General features: G+C 39.3%; 1 protein-coding gene and 1 long non-coding RNA gene across 2 annotated transcripts in view; one reads left to right on the top strand and one right to left on the bottom strand.

The window, feature by feature from the left end:
• Positions 1-3813, bottom strand: part of LOC134357758 (uncharacterized) — a 38604-nt gene extending 34791 nt beyond the window's left edge. Inside the window, exon 1 of the long non-coding RNA XR_010020720.1 lies at positions 3631-3813. This is a non-coding gene — a long non-coding RNA (uncharacterized LOC134357758). The remainder of the gene's footprint in view (positions 1-3630) is intronic.
• The window catches only part of lztfl1 (leucine zipper transcription factor-like 1), a 97855-nt gene that overhangs the window by 15513 nt on the left and 59465 nt on the right, over positions 1-22877 (top strand). The window contains exons 2-3 of the mRNA XM_063069387.1: positions 6798-6922; positions 11806-12000. Of these exons, the coding sequence (XP_062925457.1) occupies positions 6798-6922; positions 11806-12000 (320 nt within the window). The remainder of the gene's footprint in view (positions 1-6797; positions 6923-11805; positions 12001-22877) is intronic.

Raw genomic sequence — 22877 nt, 5'->3', positions numbered from 1 at the left:
CGATGATTGTGAACAAGCCAGAGCCCTGACAAGCTAATTAAGGTCTGAGACCTTGGTAAAAATTATCTGGGAGCTCAAATCTCTTGGGGGTGCTCAAACTTTTGCATGGTGCTCCTTTCCTTTTTTCCACTCTGATATTGTACAGAACAAAAATAATACACTAATCTTGCTTAAAATGTTGAAAAGAATGTTTCATCTTTAACTGTATGACTTTCGGAGATCAGTTCATCTTCTACTCACTTAACTATTCACAGTAACAGAAATTTTGACCGGGGTGCCCAAACTTTTGCATGCCACTTAAAGTTCTAAAACAAGAAGTCAGACATGGCCCCACTGAATGGTGAAGTACCAATGAGGGGCAAAATGGTGTAGTTCTGATTCTGTTTCTTATGTTCAGTTTGAAGAATTCCATAATCGCAGCTTGATCATTGACTTGAATGCACATCCCAGAGAGCAGTGTCTTGTCCAGCCTTGTTGCCACCCAGACCTACAAGTAGGGAAAGCTATATGCCAACTAAAAGATGACAAGGCTTCTGAAGCAAGTGGAATCACTGTTGAGGTTCTAAAACTTAAGCAAGAACTTCAGTCACAAAGTCATACATGAACAGTTTCAAGAAAGGAGACAGAAATGATACCAATAACTCCAGAGTGCTTTCGCTGCTGTTTCCCACAGGACCAGACATTACTGTGGTCCTCCTTGATTGCCTTCTTACAGTGGCCAAAGAGCTGCTCGCTGATATTTTCCTGTTGTATGTCATTGATTTGGATGACGGAATTGATGGCTTTCTGACCAAGTTTGTGGATGATGTGAAGATAAATGTTACTTTATGTTACTTTATACTTCATTGTTGCCAAACAATTGATACTAGAACGTACAATCATCACAGTGATATTTGATTCTGCGCTTTCCACTCCCTGGATTACAAATATTAAATATTAAAATATTAATAATAGTAAAAATTAGTAAATATTAAAAATAAATTATAAATCATAAATAGAAAATAGAAAAATGGAAAATAAGGTAGTGCAAAAAAACCGAGAGGCAGTCTGGATGTTTGGAGGGTATGGTCCAGATCTGGGTCAGGATCCGTTCAGCAGTCTTATCACAGTTGGAAAGAAGCTGTTCCCAAATCTGGCTGTACGAGTCTTCAAGCTCCTGGGCCTTCTCCCAGAGGGAAGAGGAACGAAAAGTGTGTTGGCTGTGTGGGTCGTGTCCTTGATTATCCTGGCAGCCCTGCTCCGACAGCGTGCGGTGTAAAGTGAGTCCAAGGACGGAAGATTGGTTTGTGTGATGTGCTGCTCTGTGTTCACGATCTTCTGCAGCTTCTTTCGGTCTTGGACAGGACAACTTCCATTCCAGGTTGTGATGCACCATAGAAGAATGCTTTCTATGGTGCATATATAAAAATTAGTGAGGGTTTTAGGGGACAGGCCAAATTTCTTTGGTTTTCTCAGGAAGTAAAGGTGCTGGTGGACCTTCTTGGCAGTGAACTCTGCTTGGTTGAACCAAGTCAGGTCATTTGTGATATTGACCCCGAGGAACTTAAAGCTCTTGACCTGTTCCACTTGCGCACCACCGATGTAAATTGGGTCGTGCGGTCTGCTACTCCTTCTGAAGTCAACAACCAATTCCTCCTTCTTGCTGACGTTGAGGGATAGGTTATTGTCTTTGCACCATGCCACCAGGTTCTTAATTTCCTCTCTGTACTCAAACTCATCATTATCTGAGAAATGGAGGGGCAAGTAGTGTTGAGGAATCAGGGAGTCTTCAGAAGGACTTGGAGTGGGCAAAGACATAGTAATTGGAATATAGTGCAAGGAAGTATATGGTTATGCACTTCGGTAGAAGGAATACTGTAAAATGGGGTGAATTTTAAGAAATCAGTGGCGTGAAGAGACTTGAGACTTCTCGTGCAGGATTCCCTAAAGGTTAACTTACAAGTTGAATTGATGGTAAGGGAGGAAAATGCAATGTTAGCATTTGTTTCAAGAGGATTAGATTATAGAAGCAAGATTATAATGCTAAGGCTTTATAAGGCATTGGTTAGATTGCACTTGTGAGTAGTTTTGGGCCTCTTAACTAAGAAAAGATGTGCTGGTTTTGTTGAGGGTCCAGTGGAAGTTGACAAGAATGATTCTGGGAATAAAAGTGTTTGGTGGCTCTGGGCCTGTACTTGCTAGAGTTTAGAAGAATTGGGGGGAGGGGAATCTCAATGAAACTTTTCGAATATTGAAAGGCCTAGATAGAGTGGGCATGGAGAGGATGTTTCCTATAGTGGGGGGAGTCTTAAAAACAGAGGACATAGCCCAAAATACTGGAACATCCCTTTAGAACACAGATGAGGAGGAATTTCTGTAGTTAGAGGGTGGTGAATCTGGGGAATTCATTGCCACAGACAGCTGTGAAGGCCAAGTCATTGGGTATATTTAAAGCAGAGTTTGATAGGTTCTTGATTAGTAAGGTGATCAAAGGTTACAGAGAGAAGGCAGGAGATTGTGGTTGAGAGGGATTATAAATCAGCCATGATGGAATGCTGGAGCAGACTTGTTGGGCTGAATAGCCTAATTCTGCTCCTATGTCTTATGGTCAAATGATATGAATTATTGGTTCTGTCCATCTAAAGGTATGATCTTCACCACATGTCAGCCCCAAAGAGGAATATTCGGAGCAACATCAGCAGTACATCTGTACTATTTTGATCTCAAGACATTTTGCTTTTGTCAATCAAGGACTGTGGAACATTTCTCACAAATCTGGCTGCCTGTTCAAAATTGCCATCATCTTGCATCTACTACATGATAGTATGGTGCTAAAAGTCACAACAAGGTTAATCCTATAGATCAATATCAAATAAGCCTTTGTTCAATGCTTCTTCTGCCAGTATTTCTTGTTGTATTGCTCTACATTATCTCCAACAAGACAGACATTGTCACCTAGCAACAATGTCTATAACATCTATTTGTGTGCTCACTTTGTCTGTTTGTAAAAATTTCTAAAAGGTAATAAAGAAGAGAAAGCAATTTTAATCCCATAGAGGTGACAAAAAAATCTATTGTTCCCTTGGTTTGTCTAGTAGTTGTACTTGAACTTTTGGAACTTGCCCTGTAAGTTATGCATGTAAATTTTAACACATAGAATTAATAATAAACTGACTGAATTGAAAACTTTTAGCAACAAGAAAACAAAATCTTAAACACCCTGATGAGTCCTGATGAAGGGTCTCGGCCCGAAACATTAACTGCACTCTTTTTCCATAGATGCTGTCTGGCCTGCTGAGTTCCTCCAGCATTTTGTGTGTGTTGCTGTAAAACATCTTACTTTTTTGAGGGTAGACTATTAATATACTGAAGGATTTGTTGTGGTTTTCCTTTTTAAGATTCCATGAATTGCCAAGAGGAGAGTTAATGTATTATGTGTTGATGTGATATTTTCTAATGATACTAATTTATTACCAAGTAACAGAAGTTAGTAATAGTTAAAATGAATTAGAAGGATTTGAGAGGGTGGACAAAAAAATAAGTATTAAACATATTGATGTTAAAGTTCATAAACTGGGTGTAGTGGTTATTTGAAAACAAATGAAAATGTGATGGCTTTAACATACTTCCATTAAAAAAATAACTTCTCACCTCTTTGGCCCACTGACCCTGTGCCAACCATTTGTTAGAAGTTGAAAAACAATGGAGGCTAATGTTCGGTTGGTGATCTTGTAGTGTGCCATTGTCTAATTGCAGTGCTCAAGTCAAAGCTTCAGGCAATTTCACCCACTGCAACTCCAAAGTATGCTGCAGGCTGAAAGTTAGATGCTGGCATTTCTGGTCTCTGCTTTGGCCCTTGATTCTCAGTTGTATTCTGGGAAGGTTCTTTTGTCTTAACTGAGTTGCAAGGCCAGATGGACTTTGTATCTTGCCCCTCAGCTTTTTGCCAACATAATAGTGCCCATGTTCATTTGAACGGGGTTGTCCATCCTCACTAGAGAGGTGCTTTTTCTTAACTTCATTAAGTAAAATAATGAGTTAATATTTTTTAAATTTTTCACTCATAATGCATTTAATATATTTCCAAACATCTTTGATATCAGAGTTATTTAGAAACAGTGGTTTCTAAATTCTTGGAACTAATGGACAATTTATTAGGTACCCCCTGTACATTAGGTATCTCTTGTATCTAATGATTCTGAGATACACCCTGCTGATGCGCTGGGACACATCATCAGTGATGTAACCTGGGGTCTTCGGGTGTTTCGAGTCTTTCAACATCATACACCCTCGCCCAGGCGACCCAGCTGGGGTTGATCAGACCCCAGCTTGTGTCCCAGCAGCACTGGCCCACGGATCACCCCTCCTGATCCATAGCCATCTGGAGGCTCTCTCAGCAGCCTCTGTGATGGTCCTGATAGCTTTCCTCTTGCCGGCCCCAGTGATGCTAAGTAGGGTGTAGACTCTGCAGAGTGAGCGGCCGGCAAAACCCCTGCACCCTACTTCGATGGGCTCGCAGCGAGCCCTCCAACACTGCTCCACCAGCTCCTGTTTCTTGGCCCACTTCCGCTCATTTGCCTCCTCAATGCAGTCCTCCCAGGGGACCGTCAACTCGATGAAGACAACCTGCTTTGAGGACACTGAAGAAATGACCACATCCGGCCTCAGTGAAGTTGTTGCTGTTTGATCGGGAAACTTCAACTGCCTCTCCAGGTCAACTTGAAGCAGCTAGTCTGCTGCGGTGCTAAGCAGGCCCGATGATGATGCTGGTCTGGGCTGACGTAGAGGCTGTGCTCCGGCTCTGACAAAGGAGATGTTCTTCCTCTGACCACTCTGTTTGCTGTTGGTCATGGCCATCGCAATGCCCTCTGCCGCTGCATTTGGCACCTGGTCATGACGCCACTGGTAGCGACCTTCCCCCAAGGCTTTAGGGCAACTGCTAAGGATGTGCTCCAGTGATCCTCTTCCTGGACAGAGAGGACATGCTGGTATATCGCTCTTGCCCCAGACATGGAGATTTGCAGGGCTTGGCAAGACATCACGGACAGCTTGGATCATAAATTTAATGCGCTGGGGTTCTGCCTGCCAGATGTCAGACCGGGAGATTTTCTGCTCCAGCGCACCTTCCCACCTTGTCCATGCTCCCTGCTGCTGCATGCCCACCATCCTGCTATTCTTGTCCTCTTCAATGCCAGCCCGCACTTCCTCCAGGACTAGTTGGTGTCTGTCCTTGCCTTTGGCCTTGTCATAGCGAGGCTGTGAAACGGAGCACAGACCCGCTCACCCAGTTGACACTGTCCCCACCACAGCCCTGTGTCTCAGCCGGGACTCTGCTACCACCAGCCCTTCCTGTGCCTTCCACTTCCTGCTTGTTTGATCCAGCTCTCAACCTTGGAAGTTGATCGGATGGCAGCTGCATCTCTGAGGCTACAGTCGAAGACCTTCCCCAAGCTCTTGACTGGCTTCTCGGTGATAGATAGAATTGTAGTGCCATCCAAGGTAAAACAAAACTTGTCCACCGCTTTGCCCTTCTCCAACACCATGGACCTAGATTTAGCTGGTTTGAAGTTCATCCTTGCCCATGCAACGAGCTTTTCCAGGCCCTGGAGGATCCACTTGCTGCCAGGAACTGATGTTGTTGTGACAATGAGGTCATCCATAAAGGCTCTGATCGGGGGCTGTCGAACACCATAAAAACCATAGAAAAACTACAGCACAGAAACAGGCCTTTTGGCCCTTCTTGGCTGTGCCGAACTATTTTCTGCCTAGTCCCACTGACCTGCACACAGACCATATCCCTCCATACACCTCCCATCCATGTATCTGTCCAAATTATTCTTAAATGTTAAAAAAGAACCCGCATTTACCACCTCGTCTGGCAGCTCATTCCATACTCCCACCACTCTCTGTGTGAAGAAGCCCCCCTTAATGTTCCCTTTAAACTTTTCCCCCCTCACCCTTAACCCATGTCCTCTGGTTTTTTTTCTCCCCTTGCCTCAGTGTAAAAAGCCTGCTGGCATTCACTCTATCTATACCCATCATAATTTTATATACCTTGGACTTGGTCAGCGGCCCTCTACACTCTGCCTCAGCTGCCTTAACTGGCATATTCATGGCAAAGGCAAAGAGAATAATGGAGATTGTGCACCCAGTTATAATCCCCTTCTCCAGCCTATGCCAGCCTGATGTCATAGCTCCAGAAGTGATTCTCAGTCTGAACTTCCCGTAGTAGTTCATGATGAGGTCCTTGATCTTTCTGGGAACATGGTGTTGGTCCAGCGTAAACTCCACCAGTTTGTAGGATATTGATCCATACGCATTGGTGAGATCACGACCAGGTCTCCCTTCCCCATTTGCACCTTCCTGGTCAGCGGGGTGACTACTCCAGTGTATTCCAGGCACTCCGGGAATTCCACCCTTCTGCACTGAAGTGTCGATGTAAGCGTTCTTGAGGAGAAAGTCCGTCATCCGGTGGGTCAAGACACTAAAGAAGTGGCCACTGAGTTTATGTTTGTGATCTCTTGCTGCTGAAGCCAGTGGTTATGAGGGGATTAAACTATGCCATTTATACCCTTGTCAGTGTAGCTAATATTGAGTCGTTCTGCCTAAACATTTAATCTTTTTTTCGGTATAATAGTGTTAGTCACTGATTTAGTTTGTCACATTGCAGGTAAATGGGACTAGAGAGAAGATTGGAACAGCATGAACTAGAGCCTGTTCCTGTGTTGTAGTACTCTGTCACTCTATGCCATTGCATAAAATAATTAACCATTGATTTTCTGTAAATAGGAAATTAAGTTTGTATTTTTATTTCTCAGGCTGAGCTGGGATTAAATGAACATCATCAGAATGCAGTAATCAGCTACATGCGCTTTGCTCGTTCGAAAAGAGCATTGAGATTGAAAACCGTCGATTCTTGCTTTCAAGATCTGAAGGATAGCAGGTGTGCATAATTATCCAATGATGATGAGAAGAAAGAATGAATATTATACATTCTATGTAATTGTAAATAAGCTGCCAGGGTGTTTTAATGTAAAAGATGATTGTTCTTTGAAGATGTAAAATTTTAAAAAATGATAAATATATAGACAAAACATGGGTTTATATTGTCCAGTGTTCATGCTATGTCTGACAGGCAAATAGAATATTTCTTTTCTAGTTTTGGTCTTGTAATATCACCATCCCACTATACATTAAATATAGTGTGATAAAATGTAGTCTTATATCTTGCTTTACAATATTGGGATTTAGCATGTAGCCCTGCTATGCTAGTTTTAAATATTCCAAGAAATATATGTGTGAAATCCAAAATGGTACACCATTATGGGTTGTTTTCTTTTAAATTTTCTAGTGCTCAGGCATTTTTTTTTAAGTGATGCCTCCCTGTTGACCGTGGATTATTTGTCACCATATCTTTACGTTAATAGGTTTCAGTCAAATATTGTAAACATCTTATAAACAAAATGTAAAATGGCAGTGGCTGTTCAGGTCTGGGATCCTTCCATTTCCTAGATCTCAATACATTTCATTATTTCTGGAGAGTCTGCAGAAATGGGTGTGTAGGGATGGAGAGGTGGTCATTTGTTTTTAAGCAGCAAACATTGCTCAGAATTCTGACCAATTCGGATACTCCTAGTGTTAGCATCTAGCCCAGCCAGATGACTTACTATCTAACCTCTCACCGCATTTCCAGCATCAACACACCTCAAGTGAGGTGTCGGAAGGAATGTTTAGCACATAACTACTTAAAGCTAAGAAGTGTGAGGTTATGAATTGGGTTGGGCAGGAAGGTCAGATCAATGCAAACCAGGCATGTTTAGTAGTATGAAGTATACCTTGAAAGAATATGAAAGAGTAAGTGGACAATCCAATTCTTGCAGTTCATATTAGACAAAATTTACTGTTGGTGGAGTATTATAAATTGAGAATTTAGTAAAGACTGTAGTCTCTGAATTATTTTGGGTTGTATGCAAATTACTATAAGTGTATGAACATCAGCGAGTGACATATAAAGACGTGAATGAGGGAAGTGGTTTCTGATACTGTACTGAGACAGGCAGAAGCAGTATCCTTGGAACTGGTTCCACCTACACTCGGTGATCTATCTATCTATCTATTTATTTATTTATTTAGTGATGCAGTGTGGAGTAGGCTGTTGCAGCCCTTCAAGCCACGCCACCCCAACAACTCCACAAGCTCAATTAACCCAAACTAATCATGAGACTCTTTACACTGACCAATTAACTTACCCAGTGCATCTTTGGACTGTGGAAGGAAACCAGAGCACCCAAGGAAAACCCACATATTCCACAGGGAGGATGTTCAGAGACTCCTTACAGAACGTGCCAGAATTGAACTCTGAACACCGGAATGCCCTGTGCTGTAATAGCACCACGCTAACCACTACACTACTGTGGCACCTAGATGGTACCAGGTACCTCCTATACTTAATAAAGTGGCCACTGAGTGTATGTTTGTGGTCTTCTGTTGTTGTAGCTCATCCAGTTTAAGGTTCAGCATCTGCATTCAGAAATGCTCTTCTGCACGCCATTGTTGATACATGTGGTTACTTGAGTTACCGTTACCTTCTTGTTGTCCTAAACTAGCATGGCCATTCTCTGACTTCTCTCATTGACAAGGTGTTTTTGTCTGCTCACTGGATGTTCTTTTTCTGCACCATTACTTATTCTAGAGACTGTTGTGCATGAAAAATTCCAGGACATCAGCAGCTTTTGAGATACTCAAACCACTCTGCCTGGTGCCAACAATCATCCCATGGTCAAAGTCACTTGTGATTACATTTCTTCCCTATTCTGATGTTTGGTCTGAACAACAATTAACCTCTTGATCATGTCTTCATGCTTTTATACATTGAGTTCCTGGCACATGACTGGCTGATTAGATATTTGCATTAATGAGCAGATGTACAGTTGTACCCAATAAAGTATTCTCTGAGAGTACATTGCAAAGGTTTAGGCTGAAAAAATAAATGGGGCAATTGCAAAGATTTTAAAGTTAATAAATGTTCGGAAGGATTCAAGGGGAGAAGGATATAGCAGTTCTAAAGCAAACAATGAGGAAGACAGCAGAATTTAATCAAAAATAGACTGACTTAATTTGCCTGTAGATGTGGTGCAGATGAGTTTCACTGTAGTCTGGCTAAATGTACTGTAGAATAAAGAAATATTTGGAAAGCCACAGAGGAGGGGCTAGAGAGAGGAACTAATTTGTCCAGGAAGGACATAATCAATCGAAAGGCTGCTTCTTGTACTATGCCATTCTATTATTCTATTTGCATGAAGCAGAGACTGTGCAGCTTACAATGGAAAATCTGAAAATTGTTGATGTTTTGAATGTGAAAAGAAAAATCAATGATAAAACCTTTTTTTTTACAATTATATAAGGCAAAAAATAGCCTCCTGAAAACAGTTAATAGAATTATTTTATATCTTTATTAATAGGAACATATACCGAATATAGTTAGAAAACAAGTAAATCAATTCAATAATGTCGGAGAAATGTATACAATATACATCCTGAAATACTTTCTTTGCAAACATCTATGAAAACAGAGGAGTGCCCCAAAGAATGAATGACAATTAAATGTTAGAGCTCCAAAGCCCGTCCAGCTCCCCCTCTCATGCATAAGCAGCACCAAAGCGATGACCCCCCCATCAGCAAAATAGCATCTGCACCCTCCAGCGAGCACTCAAGTGTGCAACAAAGCATCAGTAAGGATACAGACTTGCGCAGTATCCTGTTCACCTGGTAATTTGACATAATCACAGTCTCTCTCTTTCCCTAATAAGGGAAAAGAGGGGTCCCCGTTTCACAGCAAGAGGGGTGACATAACAAAACAACTTGCCGATTTATGGTGGTAAAAGTTTGTAGGTAAAGAAGAAGATGGCAGCGCGATGCAGCTCACAGCGGCCACTCCGGTGGTGATGTCTGTTATTTGTCAAGTCGGGTGCCATGTACAATCCTGATTTGATGGAGACAGATGTGAGAGCATGGAGGAACATCTGATGAAACTTCTGAAATGCCTGCTTCACTGCTGCTGTAACTGTGTGGTCCAGAATCTCCAGAGGAGAAGGCCCCGAGTCCTCGGCTTTGCTTGTTGCTCGGTGGCCAGGGTGGGATCGAAGCACTTGGCAGAGGATGGTGCTCGGAGAGGCTGTGTTGGAGGGGCTGGTCGGAGGCTCAAAGTTTTTGGACGGACTCACAGTCCGCGGCGGTTGGGTGCTTCCAATGGTGCTGCATCGGCGAGTTGGCGGGGAGAGTTCCTCCCTTCTGCCACCTGCGTGGGATGACGAGTCTATCGGAATTTTGAGACTTTTTTTTACAGTGCCCATGGTCTGCTCTTTATCAAATTATGGTATTGCTTTGCACTGTTGTAACTATATGTTATAATTATGTGGTTTTGTCAGTTTTAGTCTTGGTTTGTCTGTATTTTCTTGTGATATCATTCTGATGGAACGTTGTATCATTTTTTTAATGCATGCATTTCTAAATGACAATAAACGAGGACTGAGTGTCCTCATAATCTAAACCTCAAGCTAAGGGTGGAACTGAATTGGAACCCGTCCATTAACAGCTGTGTTGATGTTCAATCATTTTGAAGTTTAAGATACTTGGGATTTTATTGGCGAGATATATTCGTGGAAGGGTAATAGATTATTGTTTACATGAAGTTGGGTGCTTGATCAGGATAAGAATGTAATAAAATAGAAAAGGGCCATTGAACCCCTCATACCTGCTCTACTGTTTGATAGGATTATGATGATCTTTTATCTCAGTACTACTTTTCTGCAGAAAACCCATAATCACATTGAGTGATGGAATAGGCTATGCAGGTTAAATGCTTATTGTTGCTCATGTATGACTTGTAAAATTCAACTGCCACTCAATAAGCTTGACATCTCTTTACAGCAAAGCAACATATTTCCAGCATCTGCAGAATCTCTCGTTCATTTTTACAGCAGAAAATTTGTTTGATAAGTATTATTTATGATGTAATAGCTGTCCCACCATTTCCACACTGTGGTTACAGTTTTGATTAAATAGGATGTTCTTTGCAGATTAAACAAGTTTATCGTGACTGCGACTTCTCCTGTGGTTTCTACTGCTGGAAAAAAAAAACTAGGAGCAATGTCCTGGGCACACCCTTTTGCCAAGATGTTAAACTATATTGCTGTTTGTTCATTGCTCTGGAATTGCCTGTCTAACATTACTGCAAAAACTGCACTGGTCTAAGGAAAACCAGCACTCATTATCTGAGGACAATTATCCAAAGTAATAACACCTTAACTGGCATCTAAATTCAAAACAGTTACTCTAAAACTTAATTACTCAGTGGAGCTTGGGGAAGTCTTTCCTATAATCTGAGTTGCTTGGTTTTGTTTCTATGCATACAGCAAATCTGTAAATTAGAAAACTATCAAGCAACAGTTTTAAGACATTTAGACTCAACATCTCAAAGCCATTGCTATTGATATTCCCAGGACTGAATGACACTTCGGTTATGTCAGTTTTCTTTTCTTATTTAGATAAGTTCCAAAGTTCAGTTATGTACAAAAATATTAGATTAAAGTTCAGGTAGAACATGGAGGGAAAAAAATCTTCTTGGATATATTCTGGCTGCTGGCTTAATTCTGGCAATGGAAAAGGTACTCTAGTATTTCCTTACCATCTCAACCGGGCAATAGCTGATATCATAATATCAGCTTAATGTATGTATATAAAAATTGATTTCAGTTTTAAAGTAATATAAAGGGATGTTTAATGATTTAGGAATACTATATCTAATATTTATTATTTTTGTACCAGACTGACTGAAGACACATTTACTGTGGATGAAGTGACAGAAATTCTAGATGGACTGAAGGTTGTTGTTCATAGTGAGGTAGAGTCCGAGCTCATCAACACCACTTACACTAACGTGCTGCTACTGCGTCAGTTGTTCTGCCAGGCTGAGAAATGGTACCTGAAGTTGCAAACGGACATTTCTGATCTGGAAAACAGGTAGATCATTTAACGTTTTTAAAAGTCCTGGTGTATTAATCCAATTATAAAAATAGCAATCTAAGTGCATCACAGCTAATTTGCTATGTAGAAATTATTAACACAAAATGCTTTTTAGTTATTAAAATGATGTTTCAGGTAAACTTGTCTGGTTTGTCACATCTTACATTTGCGTATTCCATTCATTAATAGAGCACTTCTATGTGAAGTTTTCTTTAAGCATTGGAGGTAGCTTAGAGCTCCATGGGTAAAAGCTATGAACAAATGGAAGATAATGAGATAAAAATTATTAAAAGTGGAAAATATTGATATATATTATTACTATTTCCATCTTAGGTTCTGGAATCATTGTGAAGGTAGTTCAAATCCTGCTTTAGCAAGACTTTAGGAATTATTGAGGCATCCTATGAACCAGAAACCTTGCATGAACCAGATGATTCTCAGTCTGCTGAGTGCTAGATCTAGCAATTCAAGACTGGTGATTCAGAGCCCTATAACAAATCCAAGTACGACCTGTGGAAGTCCATTGTAAGAGCCAAAAGGCAATTCTGTGTGAAGTTAGAGACACAGTTGCATGTACAACAACTATAGCAGGGTTTGCATGCTATTACTTCCTATAAGGTGAAACCCAACTGCATAAATGGACGTGATGCATCACTCCATAGTAACCTTTTATGCACGTTTTGAAAGGGAGAATACCACTACGCTTGTGCAATTACCCACAGCATTTGGTGACCCTGTGATCTCTGTTTCAGAGGCTGATGACAAAGTGTCCTTCAAGAGGATGAACCATCACTCAACCAGCTGATCCATCTCACTCGTGTATGCTTCCCTGTTGCCATCTGAATTTCAGTCAGCAACAGTGGTGTCATCAGGGAATTTATAGATGGTATTTGAGCTATGCCTAACCACACAGTCTGAATGTAGAGAGAGTGAAAAATGGGCTAAGCTCATATCCTTGATGTATGCTTGTGTTGATGGTCAGCAAGGGGGAGATGTTATTACTGATCTGCACTGACAGTGGCTTCCCCTTTGAGGAAGTCAAGGATCCAGTGGCAGAGGGAGGTACAGAGGCCCAGGTTTTGAAGCTTGTTGATTAGTACTGAAGGGATGATGGTGTTGAACGCTGAGTTGTAATCAATAAACGGCAGCCTGATAGAGGCATTGGTGTTCAGGTGGTCCACAGTTGGATTGTGAGTCACTGAGATTGCACCTGCTGTACACATGTGGTGGTAGTAGGCAAATTGCAGCAGGTCCAGATCCTTCCTCAGGCAGGAGTTAATTTTAGCCATGACCAGTCTTTCAAAGTATTTGTTCACAGTAGATGTGGGGGCTACTGGTCAATAGTCAATGAAGCAGCTGACCCTACTCTTCTTGAGCACTGGTGTAAGTGACACCATTTTGAAGCAGGTGGGAACCTCTGACCGTAACAGTGAGGGGTTGAAGATGTCCTTGAACACTCCAGCCAGTTGGCTGGCACAGGATTTCAGTACACTACGAGGTACATCATCTGTGTAACTATTTTGCTCTATTTATTTATTATATTTCTTATTGTAACTTGTAGTAATTTTTGTCTTTTTGTGTTTTAGATTTTATTTGCATAAGAAAACAAACCAACTAATAACATCATAGTCATCCTCAAACTCATTGCATTTCCTTGTTTTAGGAAATTTGCATACGAGTAATTAATGAGATAGCAAACTTGTCTGCAGCAAATCCACTTCAGGTGGAACTGGGGAAACAGATGACTGCAGATGCTGGGATCTGAAACAACAGACTAAATGCTGGAGGAGCTCAAAGGGTCTTACAGCATCTTTGGAGGGAATTAAACAATCAACATTTTGGGTCCAGACCTTTCACTGGCTGCTCGAGTTTCCAGTCCAGGTGAAGAGTCTCAACCTGAAATGTTGACTGTTCATTTCCTCCCATAGATGCTCAGGTGGAATTGGGATCTGTGTTAGGAACTAACTCTTGATAAATGTGTGACTACATTTAATATATGTTCTTGAATGCATCCTAATCACTCCATCAAATGGTTGCAAATCCCACATTTCTCCCGAACACTTTATTAGATATTTTATCGATATTCAGTTTAGAAATAAGAGTAAACAAAAGTAATGCAGTGGGACTAATATGTATGAATATTCAAATAGACTCATGGCTAAGATAAAAGCATGTGAGATCACGACAAAATAATTAATAAGTTGTCTACAAGAATGTTATATTTTGCATTTGTAACTAGTAAGATCTTGTACCCATCTCCCTAAGAAATGCTTTAGCAATCAGCTAAATCATACCCTCATGTTTGCCAGCTATCAAATCTGCTAACAAATAAATAATTCAAAAATTATAACAAACTAGCCATTCTATTAATTTTTTTAAAAATTCTAATTAATAAGTAAAACTTAGCCATGGAAAGTGAATAGCAATTGAAGGTATTTAGCTTAAACCAATTAGTTCAAAATGTAAATTAAATGTAACTTGCATGTCCTTTCCACTGAAGTAAGTGGAGGTAATGAATGCAGATTCAGTGGTAGATTCCCCAACAGTTGATGCTACTGCAGGACTCAATGTTGTAGAGCAGTCAGATTGACAGCAGTGAGAACTTTCAGGAATATTTGCTTACATTTGGGAGTATCTGAGACTATTTTTATTACTTTTTTTCCTGCTCCATATCACTTATCAAAATTGTGAACAGTGATCCTGGCACTGGAAAAAAAAGCAATGCCACTCTTAACCTGATTGAATAACTGACTGTAATCTCTATATAACGTTCTTGTAGCCAACTTATTAATTATTTTGTTATGATCTCACATGCTTTTATCTTAGCTGTGAGTCTATTTGAATATTTGTACATATTAGTCCCACTGCATTACTTTTATTTACTCTTATTTCTAAACTGAATTTAATAGTTTGTCAAACATGAACATTTTACGTCTATTCTTCTGTGATTTTGGTTTCTGAAACAACTCCTGGAGAACAAAAAGTAATCAAGAAAATAACCAGAATTCCCTTTGTTTATTTGGAATATTATACCGCTTAATTGGGTCAGGAGATTGTTGCCAAACACTTTCTAACTAGTTATCAGTCGCATGCATTTTCATGGCCATTAGACACAATATCATGCTTCAAGCGAACAGGTTTTAAATAGCTTCAGTTGTGTGTGTTTGTGTTCAAAAAGCAGCAATTTTGCCACAATAGTTGATGAGAAATAAACAGTAAGACAATTCAGAACTGTTTTGCTCACTGTAGTTTCAAGCATTTGAATTGATGAGTGAAATGAAACTATTTCACTGCTTCAAGTTAGAAACTACAGAGAATTTGAAGTTATCTACAATAATCTTGAATGTTAAAATGTTAACGAAGATGGAGGATGCAATCATCGACAGCATTGTATGAAGGCAACCTATTATCTACACCAGGTGCACTGATTCACTTACTGTCAAAAGAACATGACATGGATAAATTTCTCCACTGCTAAATAATGGAAACGAATACACAGTTTTATAGTACTGTGGTAGTATTGGTAGTGTTCTAATTTGTTCTGTATTTCATTTAAATACCTAATTTGTTACTCCATTTGTTTTTTTAAATTCCCTTTTAGCTACTTTCTTGAAACTTCGACTGATTGGGACAGCCACTTAATTGGGCCAAGGTACTGGTCCCAATGTACCCTAATTAACTGGAATCCATTGTACTGATTTCAGTTATAACAGGAGAAAATGTGTACTGCTCAAATTAGGAATACTTGTACAGTAAAAGTGGAAAACAAATGACAGTATTTTACAGGCACAAGTACTGAAGAAGGATGCCTATCACAAAAGTGCACAACTGTGCTCAGAAGAAAATGTCAGATTTTAGAGCCTGCAAGTTCACAATAGAACATTGAATAGTTAAGCACAGGAACAGACCCTTTGGCCCACAGTGTTTTGCCAAGCCAGCTAAAAAAGCAAATTGAAAACACCCAAGCGCTAATCCCTCCTACCTACACAATGTCCATATCCCTTCATCTTCCTTACATCTCTTACATCTAATGTCTCTTAAAAGCTTCTACCACCATACCAGGTAGTGTATTCCAGGCATCCACAACTCTGAGTACAAAAACAATCCTCACGTCTCCCTTGAGCTTACCCCCCTCACCTTCAATGCATGCCCTCTGGTGTTAGACATATTAACCCCGGGAAACAGACATTCTTTGTCTACTCTATCAGTGCCTCTCGTAATATTGTAAACCTCTGTCAGATCTCCCCTTAGCCTCCGCCACTCCAGAGAAGACAACCCAAGTTTATCTAGCCTCTTGTGATGGCACGTGCCCTCTAAACCAGGTGTCTACCTGGTAAACCTCTTCTGCATTCTCTTCAAAGCTTCAATATCATTCCTATAGTGTGAAGACCAGAACACAATGCTCCAGAACACAATGCTCCAAACAGTTTTATAAAGTTGCAACGTAACCTCTTATCTTTGAACTCAGTGCCTCAACTAATAGCAAGCATTCCATAAGACCTAACCACCTTTTTGACCTGTGTAGCTACTTTCAAGGAGCTATGAACTTGAATCCCAAGATTTCACTGTTCAGGATCTTACCCTTCAGTGTATTGTCTCCTTGTATTTGCCCTATCAAGGTGCAACACCTCACATTTATCTGGGTTAAACTCAATCTGCCTTTTCTCTGCCCATATCTGCAACTGAACTATATTGCATTGTATTCTTTCCCAGTCTCCTACACTATCCACAACTCCATCAATCTTTGTATCATCTGCAAATTTACTAATTCACCCATCTACATTTTCATTCAAGTTACTTATATAAATCACAAACAGCAGACATCCTAGCACAGATCCTTGTGGAATTACAGACCCAATTACTAATTACAGACCTCCAAGTCTGTAGGTAAGTCCCTTCACCTACTCCCTTCTGTCTTCTATATGCAAGCCAGTTCTGATCCAAACAGCTAATTCATCTTAATTTTCTGGATTAGCCTCCCATGAGGGAGTTGGTCAAACATCTTACTAAAATCTATGTCGACAACATCCACTGCCCTACCCTCAGCGATCTCGCTCATCACCTTATTAAAACATCAATCAAATTGATAAGACATGACCTGCCCTGCACAAAATCCTGCTGGCTCTCTCTAATTAGGCCATTGATTTCCAAATGCTCATTCATCCTATCCCTAAGAATTTTCTGCAGAAAATTCCCTACAACTGATGAGAGACTTACTGGTCTATAAGGCACCTTCTTAAATAGCAGTACTACATTAGCCACTTGCCAGTCTTCCAGGATCTCACCTGTGCCCAGACAGGACACAAAGATGCTGGTCAAGGCACCAGAAATCTCATCTCTTGTCTCCTTCAATATTTTAAATGGTTCAGTCCAGCATTTTGTGTGTGTTGCTATGGATTTCCAGCATCTGCAGACTTTCTTGTGTTTATCTCTAATTCTGTCAGGTTTGTTTATGGAGATAATGCTAACTTCTTCTCTGATGGTATTGGGTTCCTGTTTGCAAAGCTCTAAGCTCAAAAGAAAATTTTAAGCCCTATCTGATTTTTATCTATATCTCAAATTTGCTGGTGAACGCAGCAGGCCAGGCAGCATCTCTAGGAAGAGGTACAGTCAACGTTTCAGGCCGAGACCCTTCGTCAGGACTAACTGAAGGAAGAGTTAGTAAGTTGGATAGACATGTCAGAATCGGAATGGGATGTGGAATTAAAATGTGTGGCCTCTGGGAGATCCTGCCTTCTCTGGCGGACAGAGCGTAGGTGTTCAGCAAAGCGGTCTCCCAGTCTGCGTCGGGTCTCGCCAACATATAAAAGGCCACATCGGGAGCACCGGACGCAGTATATCACCCCAGCCGACTCACAGGTGAAGTGTTGCCTCACCTGGAAGGACTGTTTGGGGCCCTGAATGGTGGTAAGGGAAGAAGTGTAAGGGCATGTGTAGCACTTGTTCCGCTTACACAGATATGTGCCAGGAGGGAGATCAATGGGGAGGGATGGGCGGGGGGACGAATGGACAAGGGAGTCGCGTAGGGAGCGATCCCTGCAGAAGGCAGAGAGAGGGGGAGGGAAAGATGTGCTTAGTGGTGGGATCCCGTTGGAGGTGGCGGAAGTTAGGGAAAATAATATAATAATAATAACATCCCTTTCCCATTCTGACATGTCTATCCACAGCCTCCTCTACTGTAAAGATGAAGCCGCACTCAGGTTGGAGGAACAACACCTTATATTCCATCTGGGTAGCCTCCAACCTGATGGCATGAACATCGACTTCTCTAACTTCCGCTAATGCCCCACCTCCCCCTCGTACCCCATCTGTTACTCATTTTTATACACACATTCTTTCTCTCACTCTCCTTTTTCTCCCTCTGTCCCTCTGAATATACCCCTTGCCCATCCTCTGGGTTCCCCCCCCTTGTCTTTCTTCCCAGACCTCCTGTCCCATGATCCTCTTGTATCCCCTTTTGCCAATCACCTGTCCAGCTCTTGGCTCCATCCCTCCCCCTCCTGTCTTCTCCTATCATTTTGGATCTCCCCCTCCCCCTCCAACTTTCTTTTCTTTCTTTTTCAATCTCTTTATTAATTTTAGAATATATAAACAAAACATAGCAATGATACAAATAATAGGAGATAAATTGTTACACTTACAAACAGTAATTGTAAAGTCCAATATTGAAATTTGACAAAACTCCCAATCACGTAGAACTAACAACGGATAAAACAGATAAAAAAAAAACTAAAAAAAACATGAAAAAGAAAAAAAAACCAAAACCAAAAAGAAAACCCCAACCCAAAAGAAAGACAAAATTAATCAACTAAACTAAAAGACTTGGGCAAATCTAAGAACTTAAAAATGAAAAAGAAGAAAACCTCAGTGCCAACGACTCCATTCCCCTCCAACAACAATACAGAGAAATAGAATAGGTTTGGAAATAAAGATATTACATTAAGTGAAAATGCTGAATGAATGGCCTCCAAGTTTTTTCAAACTTGATGGAAGGGTCATAAACTGCACTTCTAATTTTCTCCAAATTCAAACACAGCATAGTTTGTGAAAACCAATGAAATACCTTAGGAGGATTAATCTCTTTCCAATTCAATAAAATAGACCTTCTGGCCATTAAAGTAAGAAATGCAATCATTCTTCGTGATGAAGAGGTTAAATTATTTAAATCTATCACTGGTAGTCCAAAAATAGCAGTAATTGGATGCGGTTGTAAATCTATATTTAAAACCGTTGAAATAATATCAAAAATATCTTTCCAATATTTCTGCAACAGGGGACATGGCCAAAACATGTGGGTTAGAGAAGCTATCTCAAAATGACATCTGTCACATATTGGATTAATATAAGAGTAATAACGAGATAGTTTATCTTTGGACATATGAGGCCTGTGCACTACTTTAAACTGTATCAACCTATGCTTAGCACATACAGAGGATGAATTCACCAACTGAAGAACTTTTTCCCATTTTTCAGTCGGTATAGTAATCTCAAGTTCTCTTTCCCAGTCAGCTTTAATTTTATTAGAAGCATCAGGACATAGATTCATAATTATATTATATATAATTGCTACAACACTTTTCTGAGAGAGATTTAAATCTAAAATTTTTTCCAAAATATCCGTTGGATATGGATGTGGGAAATTAGGGGAAACAGTAATTAAAAAGTTCCTAATCTGTAAATATCTGAAAAAATGAGATCTGGGTAAGTTATATTTATTAGAAAGTTGATCAAAAGACATAAAACAATTATCCATAAATAAATCGCGAAAAGATATTATACCTTTAATTTTCCAATCAGAGTAGGTTTGATCCATCGTGGAAGGTTGAAAAAGAAAGTTTGACAAGATAGGGCTTGCTAGGATAAATTGATTAAACCCAAAAAATCTTCGAAATTGAAACCATATACGTAAAGTATGCTTAACTATTGGGTTATTCATTTGTTTATATAATTTAAAAGAAGTAAAAGGAAGTGAAGTTCCTAAAACCGAACCCAAGGAAAGCCCTTGTAATGAATTAGATTCAAGATTTACCCAATGAGGGTTTAAAGATACATCCAGATCTCGTAACCAAAATTTTAAATATCGAATATTAATTGCCCAATAATAGAATCTAAAATTCGGGAGGGCAAGCCCTCCCTCCTTTTTAGACTTCTGTAAATACCTTTTACCTAACCTAGGATTTTTATTCTGCCAAATATATGAGGAAATTTTTGAGTCTACATTATCAGAAAAAGATTTTGGGATGAAAATTGGGACTGATTGGAATATATACAAAAATTTAGGCAAAATGATCATCTTAATAGCATTAATCCGACCAATCAAAGACAAAGAGATTGGCGACCATTTGGTAAATAACAGTTTAGTCTGATCAATTAAAGGTAAAAAAATTAGCTTTAAATAAATCTTTATATTTTTTCGTAATTGTTATCTCTAAATATATAAATGAATCATTAACCAGTTTAATTGGTAAAAATCGATAAATAGGTACATGCTTATTTAAAGGAAATAATTCACTCTTATTAAGATTCAATTTATAACCAGAGAAGTTACTAAATTGAGCTAACAAATCTAAAATAGCAGGAATTGACTTCTCCGGGTTAGAGATATATAGCAGCAAATCATCTGCATATAATGATAACTTATGTATTTTGTTCCCAAGGGTAATACCAACAATATTTGGCGAGTTACGAATAGCAATTGCTAAAGGTTCAAGAGCAATATTAAATAGCAAAGGACTAAGAGGACAACCTTGCCTAGTGCCACGAAAAAGACGAAAAAAGGGAGATCTATAATTATTTGTACAAACCGAAGCTACCGGGGAGTAATATAACAATTTAATCCAAGATATAAATGTCAAATTAAAATTAAATTTCTCAAGAACATTAAATAAATAAGGCCATTCGACTCTGTCAAAAGCTTTCTCAGCATCTAAAGAGATAATACATTCCGGGGTGGTAAATGAAGGGGTATAAACAATATTCATTAACCTCCTAATATTAAAGGATGAATAGCGATTCTTAATGAATCCGGTTTGATCCATAGAAATAATTTGAGGTAACACCTTCTCCAATCTAGTTGCTAGAATTTTTGAAAAAATTTTAGAGTCTACATTCAAAAGAGATATTGGTCTGTATGATGTACAATCAGTAGGATCTTTATTCTTTTTAAGAATTAAGGAAATAGAGGCTTCATAAAACGATTGTGGTAATTTACCTAAGCTGATTGCTTCCTTGAATATTCTAGACAACTTAGAGGAAAGAATGGAAGAAAAAAATTTTAAAAATTCCACTGTAAACCCATCCGGACCGGGTGCTTTACCAGAATTCAAAGATGAGATTGCAGTTATTATTTCTTCCTCTGAAATGGAAGTTTCTAATGATAGGGACTCTTTGGGTGATAATTTCGGAAAACTCAATTTACTTAAAAAGTCATGCATAAAATTAGAGTGATGAGGAAAATCAGAGTGATATAAAGAGGTATAGAATTCTTGAAAGGTTTGATTTATCCCAGCATGATCCACCGTGAAAGTATCATCCTGTTTACGAATCTTAGTAATTTGACGTTTAACCGAATCGAATTTCAGATGGTTAGCCAGTAATTTACCCGATTTATCACTATGAATATAAAAATCACTCCTAGTTCTCATTAATTGATTTTCGATGGAGGATGTTAATAATAAACTATGTTCCAATTGGAGTTCAACTCTATGTTTGTACAGCTCCTTACTGGGAGAAATAGCATATTTTTTATCGACTTCTTTAATTTTATCAACCAACAAAAGTATTTCATTGTTAACACGTTTTTTCAAACCAGCCGAATAGGAAATGATCTGACCACGGATATAAGCTTTAAAGGCATCCCAAACAGTTCCATTGGAAACTTCGTCCGTAGTATTAGTTGAAAAAAAGAAATCGATCTGCTCCTTTATAAATTTGACAAAATCTTGATCTTGAAGCAAAATAGGGTTAAATCGCCATTGTCGGCTAGTACAGGAGGTGTCCATTAACTTGATGGAAAGTTTCAGTGGAGCATGATCTGAAATAACAATACTATCATAATTACAATCAAGTACATCTGGAATCAAACGGGAGTCAATCAAAAAATAATCAATTCGGGAAAAAGAACGGTGAACATGTGAAAAAAAGGAGAATTCCTTGTCATTTGGATGTAGAAATCTCCAAATTTCTAAAATCCCAGAATCCAACATAAAAGAATTAATAATAGTAGCTGACTTGTTCGGTAAAGCCGGACTAGCTATGGATCTGTCCAACATGGGATTCAGACATAAATTAAAATCACCACCCTTTATCAACATATACTCGTTTAAGTTAGGAAAGGAAGTGAATAATTGTTTAAAAAATTCAGGGTAATCCACATTCGGAGCATAAACATTCACCATAGCGACCTTTTTATTAAAAAGTACCCCAGTAATTAACAAAAATCTGCCATTAGGATCCGAAATAATGTCTTGATGGATAAATGTAATTGAAGGATCAATAAAAATTGAAACGTCTTTAATTTTGGCTTGAGCATTTGAGTGGTATTGATGATCTTTCCAAAACTTAAAGAAGCGTTGATTATCCTCTTTCCTTACATGAGTCTCTTGTGCAAAAATAATATGAGCATTCAGTCTTTGGAACACTTTGAAAACCTTTTTCCGTTTTATAGGATGGTTTAAACCATTTGTGTTCCAAGAAACAAAATTAATAGTATGAGCCATAATTAAGAGTTAACCCTTTGGTAAGAAAAGGGTTAACCACAATGTGAACTCATAGAACCGGAAGAGGAATACATGATTAGAGAGGAACCGGAAATCCCGACACCGCGGACATCTTGGTAGTTCTGAAGCAGCCCAATAGAAAAAATTAAAAAAGAA

The sequence above is a fragment of the Mobula hypostoma genome, chromosome 17 (genome assembly GCF_963921235.1).
Source record: "Mobula hypostoma chromosome 17, sMobHyp1.1, whole genome shotgun sequence".
In the NCBI taxonomy this organism is placed as follows: Eukaryota; Metazoa; Chordata; class Chondrichthyes; order Myliobatiformes; family Myliobatidae; genus Mobula; species Mobula hypostoma.
The sequence above is the reverse complement of the archived record's forward strand: the minus strand, read 5'-3'. Positions and strand labels throughout refer to the sequence as shown.